The sequence below is a fragment of the Marmota flaviventris genome, chromosome 8, assembly GCF_047511675.1.
Source record: "Marmota flaviventris isolate mMarFla1 chromosome 8, mMarFla1.hap1, whole genome shotgun sequence".
NCBI lineage: Eukaryota > Metazoa > Chordata > Mammalia > Rodentia > Sciuridae > Marmota > Marmota flaviventris.
Genome location: NC_092505.1, coordinates 120,445,363 through 120,471,311, shown reverse-complemented (window position 1 = coordinate 120,471,311; position 25,949 = coordinate 120,445,363). Strand labels below are relative to the sequence as shown.

Here is a 25,949-nt window from a genome sequence, read left to right as displayed (position 1 = left end):
TTGTTTGTTTCCAGGGTTTGCAAGTTGCTGTTCTTTCTGATTTTAAGTGTTATATGATTCCAAGCTGTTTTTCATTGAAAAAAGAGTATGGGAAATACTACTCAATGTAGAATGGGTGAGGCAACTAAGCCTGGCACTCTACCAGGTGATGGTGTTGCCTACACTTTAACCAACAGGAGCTTACTGATATAATATTTGGGGGGCTTGTTGAGTATTTCAGCAAGGAGTGTTAAATATGACTCAGTAGTCCCAGCAAGAAAACTGAGTGACTTTTTCCTTTTTGATTAGAAAAAGGGGAGGGGGGAGTTGAGCTATCTATAACTATAAAAATTATGCCAATCAAAAAAAGGTTTAATCTTAACCATTTTTATTTCCTTGTTTAGGAGAGAAATGACCTGAAGCGTGCTGAATTCATGCTTCAAGAAGCAGATAAACTAGGCTGCAGACAGTTTGTTACTCCTGCTGATGTGGTTTCAGGCAATCCTAAACTTAATTTAGCCTTTGTAGCTAATCTTTTTAACACATATCCATGCCTACACAAACCTGATAATAATGACATCGATATAAATTTATTGGAAGGTATGTTGTTTCTGCCTTTAATTGAAACATTGTATTTCTCTTCTTGTGGTACTGTCTTACTTCGTTGTCAAAGCTAGGGAATTTATTGTAGAAGATGCACTTTATTGTGTGTAGGCATGTGCATCTATTAAAAAGTTCAAATTACATAAAGTGATTGTTGGTTTTGGTTAAAAGAGAATGCTGGGGTAAATTATCTTATTTGTCATTTCTCCATAAGAATTTAGTGGAAACTATCAAGACATTTAAAATATGATCCTATGAGTACCACCAATATGGATAGTGAATTATCTCTTGGAGGAAAAAAAACAATTATTGGTAGCTTTTTTTTCTCCTTTGAAAAGCAGTTTGACTCCAGTATTATTCTCTTTTTAATAGTTTTGGTGTACATGAAAAATATTACAGTATTCATTACTTGTCTTGTGTGTGGGCTACTGTTATCTGTCTCATAATATATAATACTTTCCTATTTTGCTTCATGAAATGCAGATTTGACCCCTCCTAATGTAGGTACTGTATTTAGTACTTTTCTATACTCTAAAAATGTATTCTTTCTGAATGTTCTTTTTATTAGTGCCATTTATTCTTTCCATTTGGGTTGATATTTATTTTTTGCATCGTTCATGCTGTGTTGTCTTAATATGCCTATAGAATGAATAACGACAAGCAAGAAACAGAAACGAAGTTTAATTAAATAGCAGAACAACAACAACAAAAAAAAAATAGCAGAGCAACGCTTTGATCATATATACTCTCGACCTAAAGTGCCTTCTATAGTGATAGGATACTGTAGTTACAAACGCAGTAGGAACTAGTTTTGACAATTGGACGTAATGATTTGATGTAAAGTCTTTATCTTTCTCTCCTGTGATAAATCTTATTTTTTATCACAAGCCATCTTTGAAAGGATTCATTTAGGTTCTACAACAGATTATTTGGCATTATTTAGCTATGTTACATTTACTAAATGTCAGTGAAGCTTATAATATATGAATCATCATAATGACCAAAACATTCTCAAGTCTAGTTTTTCTCCTTGTTTCCCAGCCTCTTGCTTTTTTCTTCCATTCTCACAGCCTCATCCACATGCATACCTATACCCCACTAGTATCAGAATGAGCAGTGCTGGTGGTTGTTGGAGAGAGGCCAGTCTAAGATTTTTTCCTCAGTTGCCCTTATTTGGAGAAGGCAGGGATTCTTCCTGGTGGGGAGAATTTGATGTTGCAGTATTCATTCTCTCACAAAACCACCCCTGCTTCTTTCCTTCCCCAGTGAGACTGAGTGAAAACTCAGTTCATGATCTTTTTCTTTAAGTGCCACAACTAGAGTTCTGATTTCCTTGTCACCTTGTAATTATAGTGTCATGATGAATGAAAGAAATTTCAAATTTCATAAATATATTTTTTGAGAAATAGGATTAATTCAATTCACTCTTCTGAGGGTCAGTTAAATAAGATAAAGACTACATTTTCTACATAGATCTGTAACCAAGAGGAAAAATAGAAAAAAAAGTAGATATACATATATATTTGTAAAGAGAAATTTAGAGTAAAAGATTAGAACTCAAAAATTTAGCAAAGGGGCTGGGGTTGTGGCTCAGTGGTAGAGCATTCACCTAGCATGTGCAAGGCCCTGGGTTCAATCCTCAGCACCACATAAAAATAAATGAATAAAATAAAAGTATTATGTCCAACTACAACTAAAAAATAAACATTAAAAATAATTAAGTAAAAAAGAAGACTGCTAGGTTTTTATCGGTCTGGAAAATTTCAAAATCCCTCTGTGTCTTATAGTAGAAGGCATTGTTTAGAGTGGCATATTAAAAATGATCTGCTTTTTATAGTCACTGAATTCTTGCTAGATATCTTTTCCAACTTGCTCGCTCTATTTGTCATGTTTGAATTCTTTTGCTAGTGTTCAGCATGCTTTTGAAATTTTTCAGTGTGCACAGGATTGCTACATATTTCCATTAGCATTGACTATATTTGTTAAGATACTATGGAAGTATTTATCAATCCTCTTTATGTAGAACATATGTATGTCCTGATACATCTGCTGAAATGTATTTGACTTTGACTGTCATCAGCATATTTCCTCTGTAAATTTAAGTTTTTATAGATCCCTGTGAATTATGAAGCTTGACCATATCACATCCCAAATTCATATATTAGTATGTCCTCATTGGCAAAGAATTTTATCTGTGAGGAACTAAAAGTACAATTAAATATTAAACCTTTACATCTAATTGATCCAAACAAGTGGGCTACATATAGAGAGACCATCTCAGAATTTATTCATGGTGATAGAAAGTACCTAGGCCACAGAATTAGAAAGACTTTATTCAAATCATGTTTCTATTACTTCTTATCTGAGTAACCTCTGTCTTTGTTTTCTCATATATAAAACAGGACTAATAATATTTATTTTAAAGAGTTAGAAAGCAAGTTAAATGTGACCACAAGTAGAAAAGTTGTAGTCAGTGTGGGAGGTGGAAAGCACTTAATACATTACAGCATAGTGGATGTTGGATCTATATTAGTTCCTTTTCTTTCATCTTAGTAGTCTACTTTTGTTATTTTTATTGAAATCTGTATTGATGCAGATGTCAATTTGATCTACAAATGAAAAGAATATAATTCTTTCTATCTTAAATATCAGCAATTAAGATTTCAGTTTGAAAACCACTTCAGTTGTCTACAATCCAGAAAACATTGTCTAATCTGGAATACATATGTTTTTGTAATGCTTTACCATGGCTCTTGCACAAATGCGTAGTGCTTCTAGCTTTGAGCATTTATTTACCAAGATAACTTGAAATGGCGCTTGACAAATAAATGCTCATTTCTGAAATCTACTTTTCTTTGCAGAGATTAAAAGTTAAAATTATAATTAGTTGAGAATAAAAGGAAGAAGCATGAATCTCTGAAGCTTATAACAGTTTCAGAACTCAATCAAAATGCAAGCTTAGTATCTTTTAAAATATTCATTATATCATCAGTCAATAGAATTTGAATATTTAAATTATTTTACTGGGACATTCAAACTTTGTAATTTTAACACATCTTTTGGATTTTCCCAAGTGAGAATAATGTCGAAAATTTCTAATATCTGGAAAAAATTTTATATATGTATATATAGCATTATAACAGATGGTAATAGAGAAATGACCAAAAGGTAAATCCAAGCCACATGCATCAAGCTATTATTCACAAAATGTTTATCTTTGTCATGTTGTGGATAGTTCAGGGAATAATTTTGAACCTTTTTAAATAACTACTGTAAGTAAGGTAGGCCCGGATTCTGGGAATATTTTTTTTAAAAAGGTTGTCATGTAGATTGTTAATTTAATTATAAGGTGGTTATAGCACAGCACACTGATCAATTGCCTCTTATGAAGACCAGTGGGAACAAAATTGAAGCAAGAAAGTATATGGCTATACAATTTCATAGAATAAGAATTAAAGTAGATTCTGGGAAATCTGTTAGGTAATGACATTGAAAACCACATGAAGATATATTGGGCAGTTTATTTCCTGAAAGGTTGATGAAAATAACAGTGTCCTTTAGATCATAAAAGGTTTCAGTACCTATTTTCGTTCATACTATCTGTGGCACTTAGCCTGAAGATTACTGTACAGGTGATTCTAGAGGAATGGACCCTGAAGCTCAGATGGTTATTGATTTCTATATTGAATTGTCTAGGGAGTCTCACATGGGCCCAAGTTTAGAGTGTCCTGGACTTGAATAGGAATTAGAAGTGATGAAAAGTGAAATGTTTAAGCTTTCAGAAGTCTGGTGATTAGATACAGTCTAGGCTATTCCACTGTCCCCCAACTTTGCTGAAGGACAAATTATTTTGGTTGGTCATTTAGGACCATTTGCAATCAGCATGTAACTGCAAGGCAAATGCAGCAGGGGACCCACATCTCTACTTGCTTTGTGGTACCCCTTCCCTACATTTTCCTTATAGGTAGTGTTTTTACTGCTGTGAAAGGAATGGCCTGGACCATTAACCCAGGTTAAATAATAGTGCCTGCAGGAGTTGTCTTCTTGAGGTGACCTTTGAGGTTCAGGAACTTAATATGATGAAGTATAACTTTAGCTTAGCACACATTAGAGTGCTAGGTGGGGTCCATATTCATCAAGTATTTTCAATAGTGATAATCTAAATAAACCCAGGAAGCCTGTAAAATAGTTATTACACCCGCACCCCCCCCCCCAGTGATCTGTTTTTAAATATTATTAGAGATTCCCTCTCTCCTTCATTGTTTGGTATAAAGTATAGGTTTGTACACCCAGAAACTTTCCTGTATGAAACCATAATCTGTATAAAATTAGATTCCCAATACACTGTATTTGAAAAAGCAAAGCTTTTCTATTTATGTTTAATATGCTGATGTTATCCCGAAAGCTAAAAGATTTCATTTTACAATGTTTATCTAGTCCTTTTTGCATCTAATCATAACTTCAGACTACACAAGTTTATCTGTGATGTTTCTGGACAGTAGTAATTCACAGACATCAACTAAGGGAATCTAGATGAAGAAAAAGAGAATGGGAAGCCAGAGTGAGGGGGAGAGAGTGGTGTGTAAACGAAGGCTTCCTAGATGGTGGGGGATAAGATTGTTTTTCGTTTTTCCTCCAAAGAAATTATGGTATCTAAAGAACCCTGACCAAGTATGTATGGCCAATTTGTACCTGTCTGAATAGTTTAAAATATAGTTCCTGATTCTTTCTGTCCTGAATCATCAGTGTAATTTATGTGTAATCTAGGAGAGAGCAAGGAAGAGCGGACTTTTCGGAACTGGATGAATTCCTTGGGGGTCAGCCCATATATTAATCATTTGTACAGGTAAATATTTTACTGTGTTTGAACCTTACTGTCAGGATCAAATTCCCCTCACCCCCATTCTGGGAAGGAACCCAAGTCCTCACACATGCTAGGCAAATGCTCTACCACTAAGCTACACCCCCAGCCCCAGAGGTTGAATTTAAAAAGTTTCAAACTCAGTATGTTTACATAATAGCATTTTCTCTTATCACAAGGAGTTAGCTAACATTTAGAGTTTCAGAATGCTGGGAATTGGCAATATAGTAAAATTTTTTAAAAATATAATAATTATAATTTTTGATGATGATAGAAATACATCAGTAAAGATACACGTTATTCTTTCATGGTAATCTTGAAAATAAGAAATTACTTCGGCTTTAGCATATTAGAATAACAGTAATATTTGATAAATGGTTCTTAACCTTTATATCGGTATTCATCATTACAATTCATATTTTTAATTTATTTTCATCACAATCTCAATTACTCTAAAATGTTTGTGTATGCTTTTATTTAATTTATAGAAATAACTTGTTTTCCCTGGTAATTATTAAATTTTTATCTTTGTTTAAAAATGACAATATATAGCTGGGTACAGGGGTACAGGCCTGTGACTCCAGTGATTAGCAAGACTGAGGCAGGAGAATCACAAGTTTGGAGACTGTCTGAAGAAAGATGGGGAGACAGAGGATGTGGTAGAGAATCCCTGGATTCAATCCCCGTGTGACAGCATATAATTAACATTGATTGGACTAAGAAGATATTATACTAAATCATTTCCAGTGCTGTTAGTGATAACAATGTGTCTTCCTAGATGTGGGTGAGAAGAAATCTTTCTTCTCATTATTATAGAATCTTGCCTTGAAAGACATATAAAGGAACTCAACTTCAGCTAACGTTTTATTTTTTAAGGAAAAAAGCCTAACTAAACCTATCATTAATTTACACATGAAGGAAACTCTTTTTTAAAGAGTTTAACTCTATCTAAAGATTGACCAAGTTATTATTTAAATATGAAGATTAATGTCATAGCAGACAACCTAACTTGCTGAGGATTAGTAGTAGTAATATAGTAATTTCTGCTTCTTGGTATGTATTAAAACTGTTCTTTAAGATCTAAAACCAAATATTGCCTTATTCTGTTAATTGGCTCAGTGTGATAGGCTCATTTTAATTCCAGCTAAACAAGAAGAGATGTACATCAATTTTACAAGAACTAGCATTATATTAGGGCAGGTAAAACTCAAATATTGGACATGAGAGAGGAATAGATCTTTATGAACTAACTTGAAAGAACAAATAGCTCTAGTGTGTTTCTAGGATCAGTTTGCAGAATTCATCCTGAAATCTCTGGAAGTAATTTCATCTCTCTGGGTCTCAGTTTTCCCATTTGTAGAACATCAATAATAATACCATATTACACAGGAATGAGAGTGGGTTCACTTAAGAAAAAAAAATCATGAAATAGATGGATTCTAGAACCTACACAAATACCTTAGTACCTTAGTAATATTTTTTTTGTTTTTGTTTTTGGTTTTGGTTTTTTTTGGAACTGGGGATTGAACCCAGGGGCACTTAACCACTGAGCCATATCCCCAGCCCTTTTTAATTTTTATTTTGAGACAGGATCTGACTAACTTGATTAGGGCCTCGCTAAATTGCTAAGGCTGGCTTTGAACTTGAGATCTTCCTGCCTCAGCCTCCTGAGCCATTGGGATTACAGATTTGCATCACTCTGCCTGGCTAGTATACCTTTTTTATAGAAAATGCTCATCTGCTTACAGATAACCTTGTCAGATTTTTTAAAAAAATAATGTTGATACTAGTATCTAGATTTTTTTAAATGTTTATTTAGTTATAGATGAACACACAGTATCTTTATTTACTTATTTTTATGTGGTGCTGAGGATTGAACCCAGTGCCTCACACGTACGAGGCAAGCACTTTACCACTGAGCTACAGCCTCAGTCCCAACCTTGCAGATTTTAATTACTTTCAGATTAGACTTTCCCCATCAGTCAGCACAGAGCCCAGCCTCCTTCACTGCCATATGGTGTATGCTCAGAGAATGCAAACTAACCTTAATATCAACCTTAGTAAGACATAACTCATTGAATAAGCTGTTAGAGGAGAAAAGCCACATACTACATCACAGGCCTAGCAATTTAAAAAATCAATTGCTACTGCTTTATGTCCTTAGCATACAGAATTGAGAACAGACTCAACACAAGACATATTTTCTCAGGAGAACTTAACTTTTCTCAATACAAGGTAGTAGTTCTCACTTTAAGAACTCCTGCTCGCTTATAAATTCCCTCCTCTTAACCTTCATCATTGAACATGAACCACTGCCTACTTAATAGCTGTGGCTTTCCTATAATTAAAGTTTCTAAAAATACTAGTATATCACTAAGATATAAATTTATTCTACTGTATAAGTTTCAAGAAATATGTAAGTATACAGAATAAAATAAAATATACAATTGCCTTCTTACCCTCTCATACTTCCTTTTTCCTGCCCAGAGGTAATCCATATTAATAGTCCTTAGCATACATAGGTATATAAATACATTCGACTCTAATTTTTTAAAAAATAAATGAGATCCAACCATGTAAAGTGTTTTGCCATTTACTCTTGTAAACTTAATATTCCCTTGTAAAGAGTGTCATGTTGGTATACAGAGATCTACATAACTATTTCTAATGGTGGCCCAGGAGTTCATAGTATGGATAGTTTATTCAATAGCTCTTAATGGCCAGGCATTTAAGCTGTTCCCAAATTTATAAATACTATGAGCAGGGTGCAGTGACATATCCCTACAGTCTTAGCTACTCAGGAGGCTGAGGCAGGAGGATTATTGTAGCCCAGAAATTAGAAACTAGTCTGGGCAATAGAGATCTGGTCTCAAAAAAAAAAAAAAAAAAAAATATCAATACTGTGGCAACAAATGTCTTTCTGTGTGAGTGTACATATGTATTTACTTACCTACATATATATGTATGTGTGTATAGCATATGCATGGATATGATTATATGTACATATATAAAAACATACAAATGTTTTTGTAAATATTTCCAACAAATTTTTGGGCACATTCTTAGAATGGAAGTTCTGGGTCAAATTATATATCCTGTTATTCTATAAGCATTAAATGACCCTATTGTGGATTTTTTTTCTTTGCCATACTAGAGATTGAGCCCAGAGCCTTGCACATGCTAGCTGAGTGCTTTCCTACAGAGCTACATTTGCAGTCCTTTTTTAGTTTTATTTTGAGACAGGGTCTCAGTAAGTTGCCTAGGCTGGCCTCAAAATTGCTGTTCTTCTGCTTGAGCCTCCCGAGTAGCTGGGGTCACAGATTTGTACCACCATGCCCAGCCTTTGTGTTTTTCAAGAAATATGTCAGTGTACTTCATAAAATTAAGTAATACCAGCATTGACTCTTCTCTCATCTCCTTTTCCTTCTTGTTTTAGTGACCTTGCAGATGCTCTAGTGATCTTTCAGCTCTATGAAATGATTCGAGTGCCAGTTGACTGGAGCCATGTCAACAAACCTCCTTATCCTGCTCTTGGAGGAAACATGAAGAAGGTGAATGAAATAATGATTGTGGCTATATTGTCATTGTTCTGATATAAAACAGAAGATTTAGATTTTCATGAAGCTTGGTAAACTATGGCCTGTCCTCACTGTTCTATTTCAAACCAATATGTTAAACCTGATAGCCTTTTTACAAGTTTGCTTTAATAAATATTTGGAAGTTGGAGGCAGTCTTTCCAGTCAGACACTTTTATAAATGCTTTCTTCTTTAGCAAGTTGTAGTATTAATGTTCTTTGAGATGTATTGTTACGTGCGCTCTTATTTTATATTTGCCACAACTTGCTGAATCTTTACTGGTTATTCATTCATTTACTCAGCAGATATTTGATTACCTACTATATATTACAGTGCAATGCATAATATAAAAAAAAACAAGTTATGGAGCCCTAAAGTAGGCAGGGAGATAAGATAAACCACTACAATATAGGACAGTATAAGCAAAGTGATAGTATGGGTTTTAAAGAAGAAAAGGCCACAGGTCGCCCTTATGAAAGGCTTCACGCAGAAGGCTGATTTTGAGGTAGACCTTGAGGAATGTATTATTGAATTTTGTCACAAGGAGGATGGAGAAGGGGCTGAGGGTTAAGCAAAACAATAATAGTGGGAAAGTGTGTTTCTGGGAATTAAGGAAAATGGTTTTGCTACAGCAGAAGATTTTGATAGGTAAGCAGTTAATTAAAAATTGGGATTGGAGCAAGATATTAAGAACCTTGAATGCCAGATTAAAGAACATGGGTTTTAAGCTATAAGCAGTGGAAAGTCAATAAATGTTTTTGAAGGCAGTGATTTCATTACATCTGGTGGAAGAAAATCTGGCAGATGAATGTAAAAAGAAGTTCTTATCTTCCAGTATTTTTCATATAGGATCAGTAGTCTCCTTGGTATTCATATTTGTTCTGTGGAAACCTTTTTGGGTTTTTTTGCATTTCCTTTTTACCTTTTTTTAGTGTCATTTGCTTTCTAAAGTAAAAGTATGCAGGACTTTCAAATTTTAATACTTTCATTTAACCTCATCCTTTTGTTTAAAATAAGAATAATTTAAACATACTAAACAAATTAATGGACTAAATTTTCTGGAACTTACTTGTTTGATTAATATGAAATTGACCAGCATTTTCATAATGTTAAAACTGTTGGTAGTTGAATAAGAAGAAATATAACCATATTCCTGGACAGAAAGACTAAATAACATAAAGAGATCAATTTTTTTTGTAGTCAACTTACTGGTAGAACATAATTCCATTTAGAATCTAAGACTGTGTGTGTGTAGCAGGGGATAGGTGAAACAATTTATATATGTGTGTGTATTAGGGGGTAAGTGGGACTTATAAAGTGATTCTAAAGCTTCACTGGAAGAAGGAAAAGCCCTGAATAGTCAGGAACATTTTCCAAGGATGTTGAGGGATATTTTAGAGATGTTAGAAAATAGTCATGGGTTAATGATGAACCACATATACAATGGTGAGTCCCTAAGATTATATCACCTGTTGACGTCATGACCATAGTGACACATTTCTTATTAAGCAGTACATGGCTATATATTAAAATTTATAGTGAAGGTACAGTAAATGAAATATTTAGTATGAATGTAAAAATGGAATGGAATAGGATAGCCAAGAAATTCTAAACCTAAGAACTTAATATATGGCAAGGTGGTTGCTGAATTCAAGAGGGAAAGGAAAGATCATCCAAAAAATGATGCCAGAAAAACCTAGTTAACTATTTAGTTAGAAAAAAAACGCAGTCTTTATCATATATAATCCACCAAAGTAAATGCCAGGCGGATTTAAAGTAAGGAGTATTAAAATATAATAAAACTCTTAAAATGTAAGTGAATGATTCTCTATTCCTGGAATAAATAATTAATTACAAAGGAAAAAGTAGATATGAATACATTTCATATAAACTTCAAACTTTATGTACAAAAATAAATCAATAAAGAAAAGTTAAAAGCAAACGTGAAGAATCCATGTTTACAAAAAGTATGACAAGTGGTTAATAATGTAAATATAAGTAGTTCATACAAATCAACTACTAAAATCCAGTTGCTGTTACCAGCAAAATGGGAAAACAAAATGAGTTCAAAATTCATAGAAAAAAATGATGGGTAATACACAGAAAAACTTTTACCCACCATAAAGAAATGCAGTTTAAAACAAGAAATTCATCCAGTGTTAAGAGGATATGTTCCTTTTTAGAACCTTTCTAGAATCAGTTTGGTAATATATTATCAATAATCTTAAAAAAAATCGTTTGGGATTGGAGTTATGGCTCAGTGGTAAAGCCTGGGATATGTGAGACACTGGGTTCAATTCTGAGCACCACATATGAATAAATAAATGAAATAAAGGTTCATTGACAACTAAAATATATGTTTAAAAATCCTTTGATCTAATAATTTCAATTCTTATCATCTATTCTGATGAAAAATCAGGAAGTCAGACAAGCAATTGTCCACCAGAATGTTTATCACCATAATGTTTATAGAACAAAAACTAAAATAATTGTTCAATAAAGCCTTAGTAGTGACTCACCTATAAGATGAAGTAAAATTTGCCATTAAAAATAGTGTTTTAGCCTGGCGTGGTAATGAACGCCTGTAATCCCAGGGGCTTGGGAGGCTGAGGCAGAAGGATAGAGAGTTCAAAGCCAGCTTCAGCAAAAACTAGGCAGTAAGCAACTCAGTGAGACCCTGTCTCTAAATAAAATACAAAATAGGGCTGGGGATGTGGCTCAGTGTTCTAGTGTCCCTGAGTTCAAACCCCAGGACCAAAAAAAAAAAAAAAAAAAAAAAAGTATTTTAGCTGAGGCAGAAGAATTGCAAGTTCAAAGCCAGTCTGAGCAACTTAGCAAGGCCCTAAGCAACTGAGCAAGAACCTGTCTCAGAATAAAAAATAAAAAAGGCTGGGGATATGTCTCAGTGGTGCCTTTGGGTTTAATCCCTGGGTACCAAAAAAGAAATTTTAAAAAAGGGTTTTAGTAATAGTGGCATGGGAAAGCAATATTTAAAACTGTGTATGTACATGATATAAATCTGTTTTAAACATATAATTCAAAAAGGACTTCTAATCTTCCTCTACATCCCCAGAATGAACATATATTTATAGACTTTGTAATTTAAAAAATAAAAGACTTTTAAAAGTAAATACATCTTAATATTAGAAGTTTTAAAATTGGTAGTATAATAGTATAATGATGAAATTTATATTCATATTTCTCAGTATTTCTGATGGTTGGACTGACTACATTTTAAACTTTCAATTGATTTGCTCACAGTTTTTGTCACAGAAGTACAATTCAGAAAATCTTTAAGAATTCAGAAAATCTTGTTGAATAATTTCATTTGTTTTTTTAAATATATATATATATTTTTTTGTCAATGGACCTTTTATTTATTTATATGTGGTGCTGAAAATCAAACCCAGTGCCTCACAGATGCCAGGCAAATGCTACACCACTGAGCCACAACCCCAGCCTTAAGTTTTTTTTTTTTTTTTCCCTTCAAAATTTCTTATGTAAAATGTAACAGGAAAACACAAATTGAACCATTCATTATGCTTGGGATTTTTATGTTAATTGCAAAATATTATAAATGAATCATATGTAGAATGCTTCATTTCAACAAATACCAGCAATTTAGTAGAATTAAACATAAAGCCTGAGATAAATTCCGAGATGCTTAAAAAACAAAAAAGCAGTCCTTTTCATGACACATTATCGTAGGGAATTATTTTATGGACTTTGGGCAATCATCAATGCACATCACTTCACTTATAAAGTTCATAAAACTGTATCATTAAATATATTTCTTCATTACTTTTTCAGTATTTGTTGTCACTTAGAACCTAGTATCCTATTACATAACCCTTCTCATTGTCCAAATGAGCCTCCAAAGCATTTGAAGTGCTTGGAATCATTCTTTCATTCACTCTGAGACTGTGCTCTCTAACTTTTCCTTGCTTTCTTTGTGTTCATTTCACCACCCTTTCCCTCCTGGGGATTGAACCTAGGGGCCCTGTACCACTGAGCTACGGCCCCAGCCCTTTTTATTATTTATTTATTTATTTTTTATTGGTTGTTCAAAACATTACAAAGCTCTTGACATATCATATTTCATACATTAGATTCAAGTTGGTTATGAACTCCCAATTTTACCCCAAATACAGATTGCAGAATCATATCGGTTACACATCCACATTTTTACATAATGCCCTATTAGTAACTGTTGTATTCTGCTACCTTTCCTATTTTTTTGTTTTGAGACAAGGTCTACCTTTTTATTTTTTTGTTTTGAGACAAGGTCTCACTAAGTTACTCAGGCTGGCTTTGAACTTGTAATCCTCCTAACTCGGCCTCTGGAGTAGCTGGAATTATAGTTCTGCACCACCATGCTTGGCTTTGTGCTCATTCTTAACTTTCATGGGTTCCTCATATTTTAGCCTGACAACTCAAGTATTTCCAAGACTCATTCTTGCCTAAAGCTCTTAACTTCTGTATGTACAGCCTCAGAAAGCAGATCTATTTTTAAGGTTTTAGATACTATCATAAACATGACTTACCGCCAGGAACCTAATTTCTCATTTTTTCTCCAGTTTAGTACCTCTCCAGATCTTAGAAATGTTCTGCCAAATTTGCAACCAAATGCTGCCCCAAATAGAACACCATTCCCCTTATATTAACACCCACTTCCAGTTTCCCTTTCTTGTTAGTCATACCAGCATCCCCTTAGGCTCTACACTAGCATCCCCTTAGGCTCTACACTAGTGAGATTCTTTCTCACCATCTTCTCTCTCAGGCATTTTGGTCTAACTAACTAACAGATGGCCCTTTACTGAAACACAGTCTACACAAAAGTGATGACTGCAATTTGCCAGTGAAGTTTCCCATTCAAATGAGTATCCATGGTTTTTCTCTCTTTTTATTCACAGTTACATAATCAGGAGTGCTGATTACTTTCCATAAATTAGGAATCTATTTTTTTTAGTTCTATAAATTTCTATAGCATTTGTTTCTATTAAACAGGCATAATTAAATATGACTACTAGGAAAACTAATTTTGAAATATTATCTCCTTGCATGTAAAAAATATGAATCCAAATCAGATGTTTTATTTGATTTATGAAGTGAACCAGGCAGATGTTACAGAAAGTTCAAAGGATCTTCTTGTATTTTTTTTTTAAACCAACTGAACTTCAGGAATTTGAATTCTTTTTAACAAATTTGTTTTAAAAATCTGCTAATTGTGTGGCCTCTTCTTTGCCTTTCATAGAAATATTTCCTTATTTTTAGAAAAAAATGTATCTGCTTATCCCTGGTTGAATTGTTTTGAAATGGAGCCTTCACTACCTTGAAAAGAAAATTGAGAGAAACTAATTATACTGTTTTTTTCTTAACTGTTTTTTTCCAAAAAGTACTTAGTAAACACTTTTCTTCTACTGGTGAGATTATACAATTATGAGAGCATACAATTTTACTTAAGGAAAACTCATCTACATAAGAATGTGTGTGTGTGTGTGTGTGTGTGTGTGTGTGTGTGTGTGATATTTCTATTCTGATAAAAGAAGTACAACACTAGATGATGGGAAATAAGAATATTCTCTAGAGGCCAAGATAGACAAAAAAAAAAAAAAAAAGTACAGAAAAATTTAACCAGACTTAATATCACTAGAAATAAATAGATAGGTGGGCAAATAATTTATTGGTATTTATAGATCAGATTTTGACTGTTGGCAAGGCACTTGGCTGGAAGTAGGGAAACTATGATATAGATTGATACATGTAAACATTTTTGTTTTTTAAAAGGAGCCATACAATGAGTAGCAAAAGAAATCACATAAAAGCTAAAATAAGTAAAAGATGGTGCATAAGCATTGCAATATAAGCATTATTAGGAATTCAACAAGTTAACAATCATTATTAACTGGTGTAGTTAAGGTTAAGCCTTTGTTAAATAAAATGGGCCAAAAGCTGAAATTAAGGATGAGTAAGATCAGATAAAGAATATGAGAGATGAATACGAGAGATTCTTAATGAAACGATGACTTTTCTATTCCTTAATTTAAAATCTAGAATAAACATTATTTATTAGGTTTATTAGTGGAATGCAGGAAACCAAGGATTTTAGTTACATATTTGCCATTAGTAAGATGTGTAATCTTAGAGAGTCAAGACTTACAGGGTAAGACAGGCTCTTAACACTTTTTAGCCAGTTGTTCCTCTATCTAGATCAACCCCTTAGTGCTTGGATATCTTTAGCTATAAAATAGAAATAGTTATTCCTTGCTTTCACTGGGTTATTATGAAATTAAATTCAGTCATATAAAGTGTTATTAGAATTATTTTTTCAGATGACTGAATTAGGTTGACATATTCAGGAAATATGTTTTTATACCCAAACTTTTGCTTGCTTATAGATTGAAAACTGTAACTATGCAGTGGAGCTTGGGAAGAATAAAGCCAAATTCTCCTTGGTTGGTATTGCTGGGCAGGACCTAAATGAAGGGAATTCAACACTTACTCTGGCATTGGTATGGCAGCTGATGAGAAGGTAAAGGCTGATGTGTTTACAGCAACACTGTCAGTTCCCTTCAACAAGTTACTGAGCTAAACTTTTAGCTATTTTTGAAGAATAATAAACACAATAAACATACAATGTAAAATATATTAATTTTGTAAAGGATTTACTATTGGTTATATATACTAGTGAATTTCATTTTAAAATGGGTTTGTTTCTTCATCTCACTTCATTCAGAATGGCAATTATCAAGATATACAACTAATGATAAGTGTTGGCAAGTGTTGGGGAAACAGGTATACCATACATTGCTGGTGGGACTGCAAATTAGTGCAACCACTCTGGAAAGCAGGATGGAGATTCCTCAGAAAACTAGGATTTGAATCACTGTAGGACCCAGCTATCCCACTTCTTGGTATACGTCCAAAAGATCTAAAATCAGCATACTATAGGAATACAACCACATCAATGTTTATAGTAGCACAATTCACAATATCTAAGCGATGGAACTAACCTAGTGCCCTTCAACAGATGAATGGATAAAGAAGATGTAGTATATATACACAATGGAGTATTAGTCAGTCATAAAGAAGAATGAAATTATTGCATTTGCTGGTAAATGCTTGGAATTGGAGATTGTCATGCTAAGTGAACAAGCCAATCCCAAAAAACCAAAGGTTGAATATTTTCTCTGATGTGTGGAAGCTAGGCCAAAACAAGGAGGAAAAAAACAGAGAAAAGAAAAAAGCAGAGGAGGGGGACAGAATTTCATCAAAATCTGACCTAACTTTTTTATGTGGTTGCACTAATTTGCATTCCCACCAACAATGTATGGTATACCTGTTTCCCCGACACTTGCCAACACTTATCATTATGAATATTATGAATATACCACAGTGAATCTCACTATCATGTGTACTCACAAAACACTAATTAAAAAAAAATAAGTAAATAGCAGAAAAATCAGTAGAGGGAAGGAAATAGGGAGAAAGGAGAAGAGAAAAAGAGGAAGTACTGGGGAATTAAGGCAAATTATTTCCCATACTTTTATAATTATGTCAAAATGAATTCTAATGTTATTTATAACTAAAAAGAAGTAATAAAAAATAAATTAAAAAAGAAAATGGGTCAATCTCTAGAAACACTTTTTATTAATGTCTCTTAAAATGGCTCTGTAAGTTGTTTTAAATTTTTTAAATACCATATGGTAGTTTTTGTTTTTACATAGTGAGCTTTAGAACTCTGGAATGTAACCAAGTACAAATGCCAGGCTAACATTAGAAATATTTATTAGAACTGAACTATTTCTTAAATGTTTATCTAAATATTGACATAAATGATATGAAAGCAAAATTTACCCATTTTAGTCTCAAATATGTGTCTTTTCTATTGCAGGTACACATTGAATGTGTTATCAGATCTTGGAGAGGGTGAAAAAGTAAATGATGAAATTATTATTAAATGGGTCAACCAGACTCTTAAAAGTGCAAACAAAAATACTTCTATTTCCAGCTTCAAGGTAATCAAGAGTACTTAAGATTTTTTTCTGTAAGTTTAGGAAGGAACTTTTTATGGAGAATTATATTGTTTAGGTTCAGAATTACATTAATGTAATATCTTAGAAACGCACAACTTAGGAGTTTAGGCATAGTAATTATTTGGCATGTGTAAACTAGAAATATTCAGTTTGAATTTTTATATTTGTGATTGGTTATCCTATTGAATATAAATTCAAGGTAATAGATGATGGTAATTTAATCTTAAGAAGAAATAGAATCGAGCCAAAAAAAATCCAATTGTCAAATGAAAAAGAAAGATAAAAGCCATTGTTTATATAGGACCTGTAATGTTTTGTGCTCCCTAGCAGCAGTCTCAGAATTGTATTGACATCATTTCCAAGGCATAACAGAGCCAGCCAAACCGATTCAAGTGGGAATTGAGAAAACTGGTAGGAAAAAAAAAATCTTGTCATCTGGCTTCATAATGCACTTAACACTTCCAAGCATTTGTGGATGATCCATAAAGCACTCCAAGATGTAATCTGCCCGTACATACCACTAATTTTCATGCATTTCATTGTGTTTTGCTTTTGCATGCAAGCTGGTGTTAACTACAAAAGAGCATGTCTGCTTGTACACCTTCATTCAGTGTTTGTGATTTTATTATGTGTGAAAAGCCAGCAATTTGCAGTTTTTAGTGAAATAAAGAAGTGCAAACAGATGAAACACTAAGCTATCCTAGGAAATATCTACCCATCTTTATTCTTTTCTTTGCCTTTGCTCTATTTGTTTAACAACATTGTAGAGTGGAAGAAATGTTAGAAACTGATAAATTCAATTTTTTCATCTATACCAAAAACTGAGGACTCAAACAATTGCAATAGGAAGTTGGATGTTGGCAGAGATGTTGCCCAAGTTCCTAGTTCAAGTGCTTTTTATTCCTCTTTTATCTTGAAAAGAACCAATAATGTTTTTATTGTTGCTTATTTTTTTAAAGTAATTTTCAGTTTATAATTTGTCTATATATTTTATATAGAAAACACAATTTAAAAATGTGAAACAGGATTGAGGGTATATTATAAACTTCTCAAACTGGCAGTTACACTTTAATATTGTTACACTGAAATTATATGCATTTACATACTAATTTAAAATAATAAGCACAGATAATTAAATATATTAATAGCATTTAGGAAAAAACAATACTTATTAAGTATTTACTATTAAGTAACTTTTCTGAATAAAGAGTAAGAAATTAATTTGGCCCTCAGTGTTCACCATTTATTTGAAAGAGAAACTTGTATAACTGAGAAGGTAACAATACTACAAACTAAATTATAAACTCCAATTAATATAATTAATATTATCTTGGGTTAAGTCTAATTGATAATTTCCAACTCAATAGTCATTAAAGAGTGGAAAAAGTTAATTGATGGAGAAGGGATTTGAATTGGTGGTGGGGGGGAGAATAAGCTAGAAGGATAAGGGCAAGTCTGAGAAGGTAGGGAGAAGGAGATTGGCTAGGGAGGATGGCTTCTATGGGATGTTGTACTAGATATGGACTAGATCAAGATTGTGGAGGATCTTGATAAAGATGATTTTTTGAAAATAATTTTTTAGTTGTAGGTGGACACAATACCTTTATTTTATGTATTTAGTTTTAGGTGGTGCTGGGGATCAAACCCAGTGCCTCACATTTCTAGCCAAGTGCTCTTCCACTGAGCCACAACGCCAGCCCTTGATAAAGATCTTTAAGGAGATTGAGTAAGGGGAGTAATGTAAGAAAGGTGATTGATTTAGAAAGACTACTCTAAATGTGGTGATCAACATGAGTTGTAGGAAGAATGGTGTAAGAAGAACAAAGCATAAGACTCTAAGGCAGTGCATGAGATGTAAAATAAAGGATCTGTATGGAGATGGGCACTGGGAAATTTTAGAATGGATATCTATGAGCTGTTGTGAAAAAACATCTAGAACTTGGCTTCTTGATTTAGAGAAGTGGGGGTTAGAGAGCAGAGTCAGAATTCTTGTTTGGGGCCTGGGTAATCTGTAAAATGGAAAGTACAGAGAATGGAGTATCATGAAGTGCAGCTGGTTTCTAGAAAAGGTGATGAATTCAGTCTTTAGCTTACTGAGTTTGAGGCAGAATAAACGTGGAGGTGGATGAAAGGAGACACTGGGAAGACTGGGAAGACTGACTTGGTGACCAGCTGGATAGAAGAGATAGTTGAAAATGATAGTACAAAAACCCTACCAGGGAGAATGCTCACACAGAACCGCAGCCGGAGAGAGCACAGAGGCAGAAAGAAGCATTGCAAAAGTGCTTGGCATTTCATAGGTGCTTGATAAAATACTCTTTAAAGACAAGCAGATGACTAAGAAATGTGGCAGTGACTGCTAGAAAATAGTTGGGATGGGGGAAGTTTTTTCCAGCTGTAGAAGGCATTATGTCTGAAGGTTACAATAAATGGTGCTAGTAAGAATTTATTAATAGTTATCAAGGTGATGCTATAACTAGACATTTCAGAAAAGACAAATTTACTCTCTTTAGTTATAGAGTAATTTTCACTCACCAAGAAAATAGGGAGGTGGAATATCACCAAATAATAATAATCATAACGACCATGTGTGAAGTCCCAAGTGTAACCATGCTGAGTACTTTATACACTTTCTTTTACTTCTTTCAGTGAGCAAAAAAAGGAGCACTAGAGCAGTTAGATTAAATAACTTGTCCACTGTCATGCAACCTTTAAGCAGAATAGCTGGATTTTACATCCAGGGCTATCTACCTTCAGACTGAAAGCCAAGCTTTGGAGTTGTATGGCTTTGCGTTTGGCTCTTGGCTCAGCCATTCATTTGCTGTGCGACATACTGCTCATTCATTCCATAAATATTCAAAGCTTACCCTGTGTCAGGTGCCTTGCTATTTACTGTGATTACATAGTGCCCCCAAAGACCTCTTATTTTGTCAAATAGACAAATAAGAAAATAAGAATCACATTATTGATATCAGTAATACCATATGAATCAGTTAAAGGGTCTGTTTTACAAAAACCCTAGCTTGGCTACATCTATTGATGAATAAAACAGAACTTATGTCTGCCTCAGCATTAGTAGTTGTTTGACCTTGGGCAAGTTATTAATTTCTGTGTGCTTCAGTTTCCCCATATCTTAAATGAAGATATTAATACTTATAGGATTCTTGTCAGACTAGGATAACAAATGTAAAGAGCTTGACAGTACTGGCACATATTAATGGCTCAATAAATGGTTCTTACTACACTATAGGAACCACCAACATATAAAGGGCGTTATATGTCAAGAGGTTCCTGGGAAGTTCTTTGGGGAACCCTGGTAACCACATCATTGTTTTTCACCTTTTATTTTAAAAAATGATAAGAAGAGTGATGGGGTGGAATTTTCTAATAGCACTTACTAAATTAAGAGAATGAGATGACATGATTCATTATCTTGAAAAGCAAGCTAAGTTCTAGGCTTATTCTTTTTAAAATTCTAGAAATTGTTTTTGCTTAATTTTTTATGATGAACTTAAAGGAAAAAATGGAAATTTATATTTCAAATTAAGGATTTTCAGTATAGCCCCTGCCACTTTGCAAGAGTCTTTCACTAATAATGTACCAGAGGAGTTGTCATCAGATGACAACCTGATATAATCTTTAGAAACTTAAATTTTATTTCAACACAGTAAAATCTTTCCCCAAAGTGAATCATAAGAAAATAGGTAGAAAAAACATCCTTATTTTCAATCTCTAAATCAAGATATATTTTAAAAATAGAGTACAACTAAACAAATCATTTCTCTATTTTTTGAAATGTGTGGAAGGTAAACCCATAGATATTTAAATTTATTCTAGAATGACATAAATATTAAGCTAATTTTGAGAATGTATAACAGTATAGAGTCATCTAGGAAGCTTATTAAAAATCTAAATATCCAGCCTTATCCACAGATAACCTGACTAATTAATTTGAGAGCAAGGCTAAATTTGCACTTTTTTTTCTTGTTCTGGGAATTCAATACAGGGCTTCTTCCATGCTAGGCAAGCTCTCTACCACTGAGTGACACCTCTAGCCATAAATTTTCACTTTTAACAAGTATCCCAGGTGATTTTCATGTAGTTGATCTGCAGGCTATACAGTGAGAAAACAAGTATGAAGGTTTTTTAAAAAATAGAGACATACCAAGAAATCAGATCCAGATTGCCAGCATAAGGTAGACTGAAGAGCCCTAATTAATTTTATCTTCCATTTCTACCTGTTCCAAATATGATTTATAAAATAAGCATTTCTGATAATTTATGAATTTTAGAAAAATTTTATTCTTAGGTGGCTCACAGGTCATGAGCTGTTACTTTTCTTCACATGGCTTCAACTTGTTTTGTCAGATATTTACTATACCACTCCTTCATATTTATCCTAAAGATCTAAAAGCACCATACTATGGTGATACACACATACCAATGTTTATAGTAGCACAATTCACAATAGCCACGTTATGGAACCAGCCAAGGTGTTTGTCAACAGATGAACTGATAAAGAAAAATGTGATAATAATATGCAGTGTAGTTTTGCTCAGCCATAATGAAGAATGAAATTATGTCATTTGCTGGTAAATGGAGGGAACTAGAGAATATCATGCTAAGTGAAATGATAAGTCAGTCTTTTCAAAGCAAGGGTAGAACGCTTTCTCTGTTTGAGGAAGAGAGAGAGAGAGAAAGAGAGAAAGAGAGAGAGAGAGATGGATGGATTAAATGGGGGATGGGAATCTCATGAAAATAGAAAGGAGACCAATAGAGTAGAAGAAGGGAATCAAGAAGGAAGGAGGATGGGCAGGACTTGTGGCTCAGTGGTGAGCACTTTCCTAGCACATGTGAGACCCTGGGTTCAATCCACTGCACCACATAAAAATAAATAAAATAAAGGTATTGTGTCCATCTACAACTAAAAACAATTATTAACAAAAAGAAGGAAGTGAGACCCTAAGCAACTTAGGCCTGTCTGAAAATAAAAATAAAAAGAACTGGGGATGTGGCTCAGTGGTTAAGCGCTCCTGGGTTCAATTCCTGGTACCAAAAAAAAAAAAAAGCGGGGTGGGGAGCAGGGGAAGGCATGGGAAGTACTAAGGAACAAACTACTAAATTATTCTATGCCCAAGTACAAATATACTACAGTGAATCTTGCTTATATATATAATGATAGTGCACTAATTAATAATAACTAGAGAAAGGAATCAGTAGAGCAGAGCAGGCAGATCAGGGGGAAGGAGGCAGGGAGGAAAAGGGAAGGTACCGGAGAATAATTATAATGCACCAATAACAAATGTGAAAAAGGAACCCACATTTGGCTAGGTGCAGTGGCACACGCCTTATGCTTGTAATCCCAGCTACTTGGGAGACTAAGGCAGGAGAATCACAAATTCAATGTGGCATCAGCAACATAACAAGACCCTGTTTCAAAATTAAAAAAAATAAAAAGAACTAGGTATGAGCATCCCTGAATTCAATCCCTGGAACCACAAAACGAAACAAAAACCACATTTGGCTATGAACTGTACTAGATGCTGTCACCTGTATTATCATAATATTCCCAAGAATCCTGTGACATTCCTATTTTAGAAATTAGGAAAAGGTATAGTTTGGCTTCAAGAAACAGAAATCCAATTTAATGTGGCTTAGGACAAAAGGAAAGGTAGTTAATACAATAACAAATGGAGAGGTAGGACTAATTGAGCTAGTAACTGAAGAATGTCATTCAGGACTCAGGGTTTTTTCCCATCTCTGCTTTGCCATCTAACATGCCAACTTCACCCAAAAGCTGGTTCTCCTCTTGATTATAGGATAGGTGCTGGTTGTGACAGAGGTTTCATCCTCTCATTCATATTCAGGAGGAGGGGTTGCTGGCTTTCTATAGTCTAATTAAATTAAACCCAAATTAAAATCACTGTGGTAGCAAGCTAGAGTGTTTTTTTTTTTTAAACTTTTTTTCCCCATTATTGTCCCCCTCAGCAGTATTTTTAGACACTTGTTCCCTAATCGCCCTTTTCCTGTGAAATTTTAATGTAAATATACACTGAATATCTGTTTATGCACACTGTATGCTTTATACATATAAAGAATAAGTTTATTGCCCTGCCTTCAATTAAGAGAGAATGTCCTAGACTTCAAATTCACTCCTTGAAGCTCTGGATGGGATCAGCTTTCCTTGAAGCACTGTACATTTGGGGGAGGAATGGGTACAGAGCAAAAATATGAGTTCTGTTAGAATGGATAAAGAAGTAAGGAGTGAGTGGATGCTGGGCAGGCAAGTAATAGTGGCCATTATTCAAGCTGCGAAAAAGAACAAATAATTTGTTTAAGTACCGGTAAGTGGCAAAATCAACTCAGATCAGATTTTTTTTTCTTCAGCTACAGCACTCTATCCACTAGAATCTAGTTATCCATTTTTAATTCACATTTGAGGTAACTTCAAAATGCAAAGTATCTTAGACATTAGAGTCAGATTGTCATGGGTTCTAATACTTGTTTTGTATTTACTGGTTGTGTTAAACACAACTTAATCATGTTCTTTATCTTTAAAAGAGGCTTTATAATTCCTTTTTTACTAGGATGTTAGGATTTTCAAAAGAGGATTAAATAAGCTAAAATATGTAAAGCAACAGGAACAATCCTTTGTAAATGTTATTTCCCTTTCACTATTTAGTTTTTCTTTCTAAAAAATATTAAGTAAAGACTCGGTAATTCATGGTCTAAGAAATATTACCAGAATTTATAAAATTATTAATTTAAAACCTATCTCCTATTCCCTTTCAAAAGTTGTTTTTCACAGGATACTATAGTTAGCACACTTAGGAATACTTATATCCCAAAACTTTATTCAGGTATGTGATAACTCTTTTCACTATAATTTGTAGAAATACTGAAGAAAAAAAGAGTATTTTAAAGGATTTTGTGTGCTGGTTACGAAAATGCTTAAAATTAAGTACAAAGAAAATTTATAGATTATATTTAGTTAAATGACTATGACCAGAAGAGACTGACATCTGTGAAAATTAATGGTAAGATGTTTAAGAACATTCATCTATGCTTTATTTCCTAGGATAAATCTATTAGCACAAGTTTACCTGTTCTAGATTTAATAGATGCCATTGCACCAAATGCAGTTCGTCAAGAAATGATCAAGAGAGAAAACTTTTCTGATGAGGATAAACTGAACAATGCTAAGTAAGTCTTTAGAACATAGTGGCCTTTTAATTCTCTCAAATCCTTCCAGGGAAAGGATTGTCTTCTCAAGATATTCAATTTCAGTCAAAATGTATTTTGACTTTTTTGTGTTACTCAATTGTCCAGTATATTTTTAAGTACAACTTGCAAGGGGAATATGATCTAAGAATCACAACTTTAACCTATCAAAATATTTAATTGTTAAAATAAATATTTTTATTTTACTGTGAAAACACTGTAGATATACAAATAACAAAATATTTTTCTTGTCTTTTCAAGATATGCCATTTCAGTTGCTCGAAAGATTGGTGCTCGGATTTATGCATTACCTGATGACCTCGTAGAAGTAAAACCAAAGATGGTTATGACGGTGTTTGCATGCTTAATGGGAAAAGGACTGAACAGAATAAAATAATGAAACTAATATGGTCATCTGCCACATTAAACACATTGAATGCCTCACAGTTTACAGAATTATGAAATGTAGTGGGTATCAAATCAGAGTATTTGTATGTTTAAAATAGATGTATTCATTAATGAGTTTAACATCCTATTCATATTAGTTAGAATTATCATCTTTTTGGATAACACCATTTACTTCCCAATAATATACTGACAGTAGAATGTTTGTTATTAAACTGATATTTCATGATTAAATTACTTTTGTTTCCTAAAAGTCTTAAAAGGCAAGATTAATTCATTCTTTTTCTATAGTTAAAAAAATCAGTAAAAAAAAAAGTTTTTGCAGGTTCTGCTGTGAATGTGTTTTGACTTCTTTGGTGTGTTATTTAATTGTGATCTAATGTATTCAAAGTCATAATCCAGTCTAATCCTTTTATTTTCTTTCTCCAACTATGTAAAGTGGTCTAAAAATTTAACTTTCTATAAATTTCTATACTGTTTAAAATTTTAAAGTGACAAGTATTGTTCATTAATATTAAAACTTTTTTACAAATGAGAACTAATCTTAAATAAATCACAAATTTCATTCTCTTGTTTAAAGAGCAGGAGCTTTTTCTTTAAAGCTTAATTTTAACTGTATTGCTACTTTAAACTCCTAGTTCAGTAATGCAGCTTTATCTATGGCATGTAGCATATACTATATGTTTGTAGGACGTTATTAGAGAAATATGTGCATGTGTACATATTTTGTACTTGAATTACTCAGTTTTGCTTAAATGGTATATATAATCAGTCAATCAGCCAACAAGTATTTATTTTGTCTCCACAATATATGTAACACTCCCTTTTGTGGATGTCTGATATGTGAAGATTTCTTTTACAGATACTCATTATGAATGTGCATATAGTTATTTCTCACCTGATTCCTTCCAAATACTTGTAGCAAGACATTGGCTAAAACAGGTGGATACTATCCTGTTAGCTTCATATACCAATAGTAGTTTAGGTGTATAATTAAACCTATATAATTTAGAAGATATTCAGTAGGCATATTCTATTAGTAAAAGTAACATAAAGCTAATATTCAACAAGAGTATTTTTACATTTCTTTCACAGTCTCCTATAAATTGGCAATGTTTGTTTAATGTTTGTGTTACTTAGGAGTACCTAAAGCTTGAGACCCATTTTTTTCACTGAATTTTTAACAGTAGGCCATTCTACTGCTTACAATTGAATCCAAAAATCTACTTCCTCCATCCCCCACTTTCAGTGCCAGTAAGCAATACTGC

The 25,949-nt window shown here is 33.3% G+C and overlaps 1 protein-coding gene across 1 annotated transcript in view; it reads left to right on the top strand.

Annotated features, from left to right (window-relative positions):
- Positions 1–24,826, top strand: part of Pls1 (plastin 1) — an 84,985-nt gene extending 60,159 nt beyond the window's left edge. Inside the window, exons 10-16 of the mRNA XM_027933913.2 lie at positions 384–579; positions 5,350–5,428; positions 8,880–8,994; positions 15,418–15,551; positions 16,914–17,037; positions 24,134–24,258; positions 24,538–24,826. Coding sequence (XP_027789714.2) covers positions 384–579; positions 5,350–5,428; positions 8,880–8,994; positions 15,418–15,551; positions 16,914–17,037; positions 24,134–24,258; positions 24,538–24,673 — 909 coding nt within the window. The 3' untranslated portion in view covers positions 24,674–24,826. The remainder of the gene's footprint in view (positions 1–383; positions 580–5,349; positions 5,429–8,879; positions 8,995–15,417; positions 15,552–16,913; positions 17,038–24,133; positions 24,259–24,537) is intronic.
- The last annotated feature ends 1,123 nt before the right edge of the window (positions 24,827–25,949 follow it).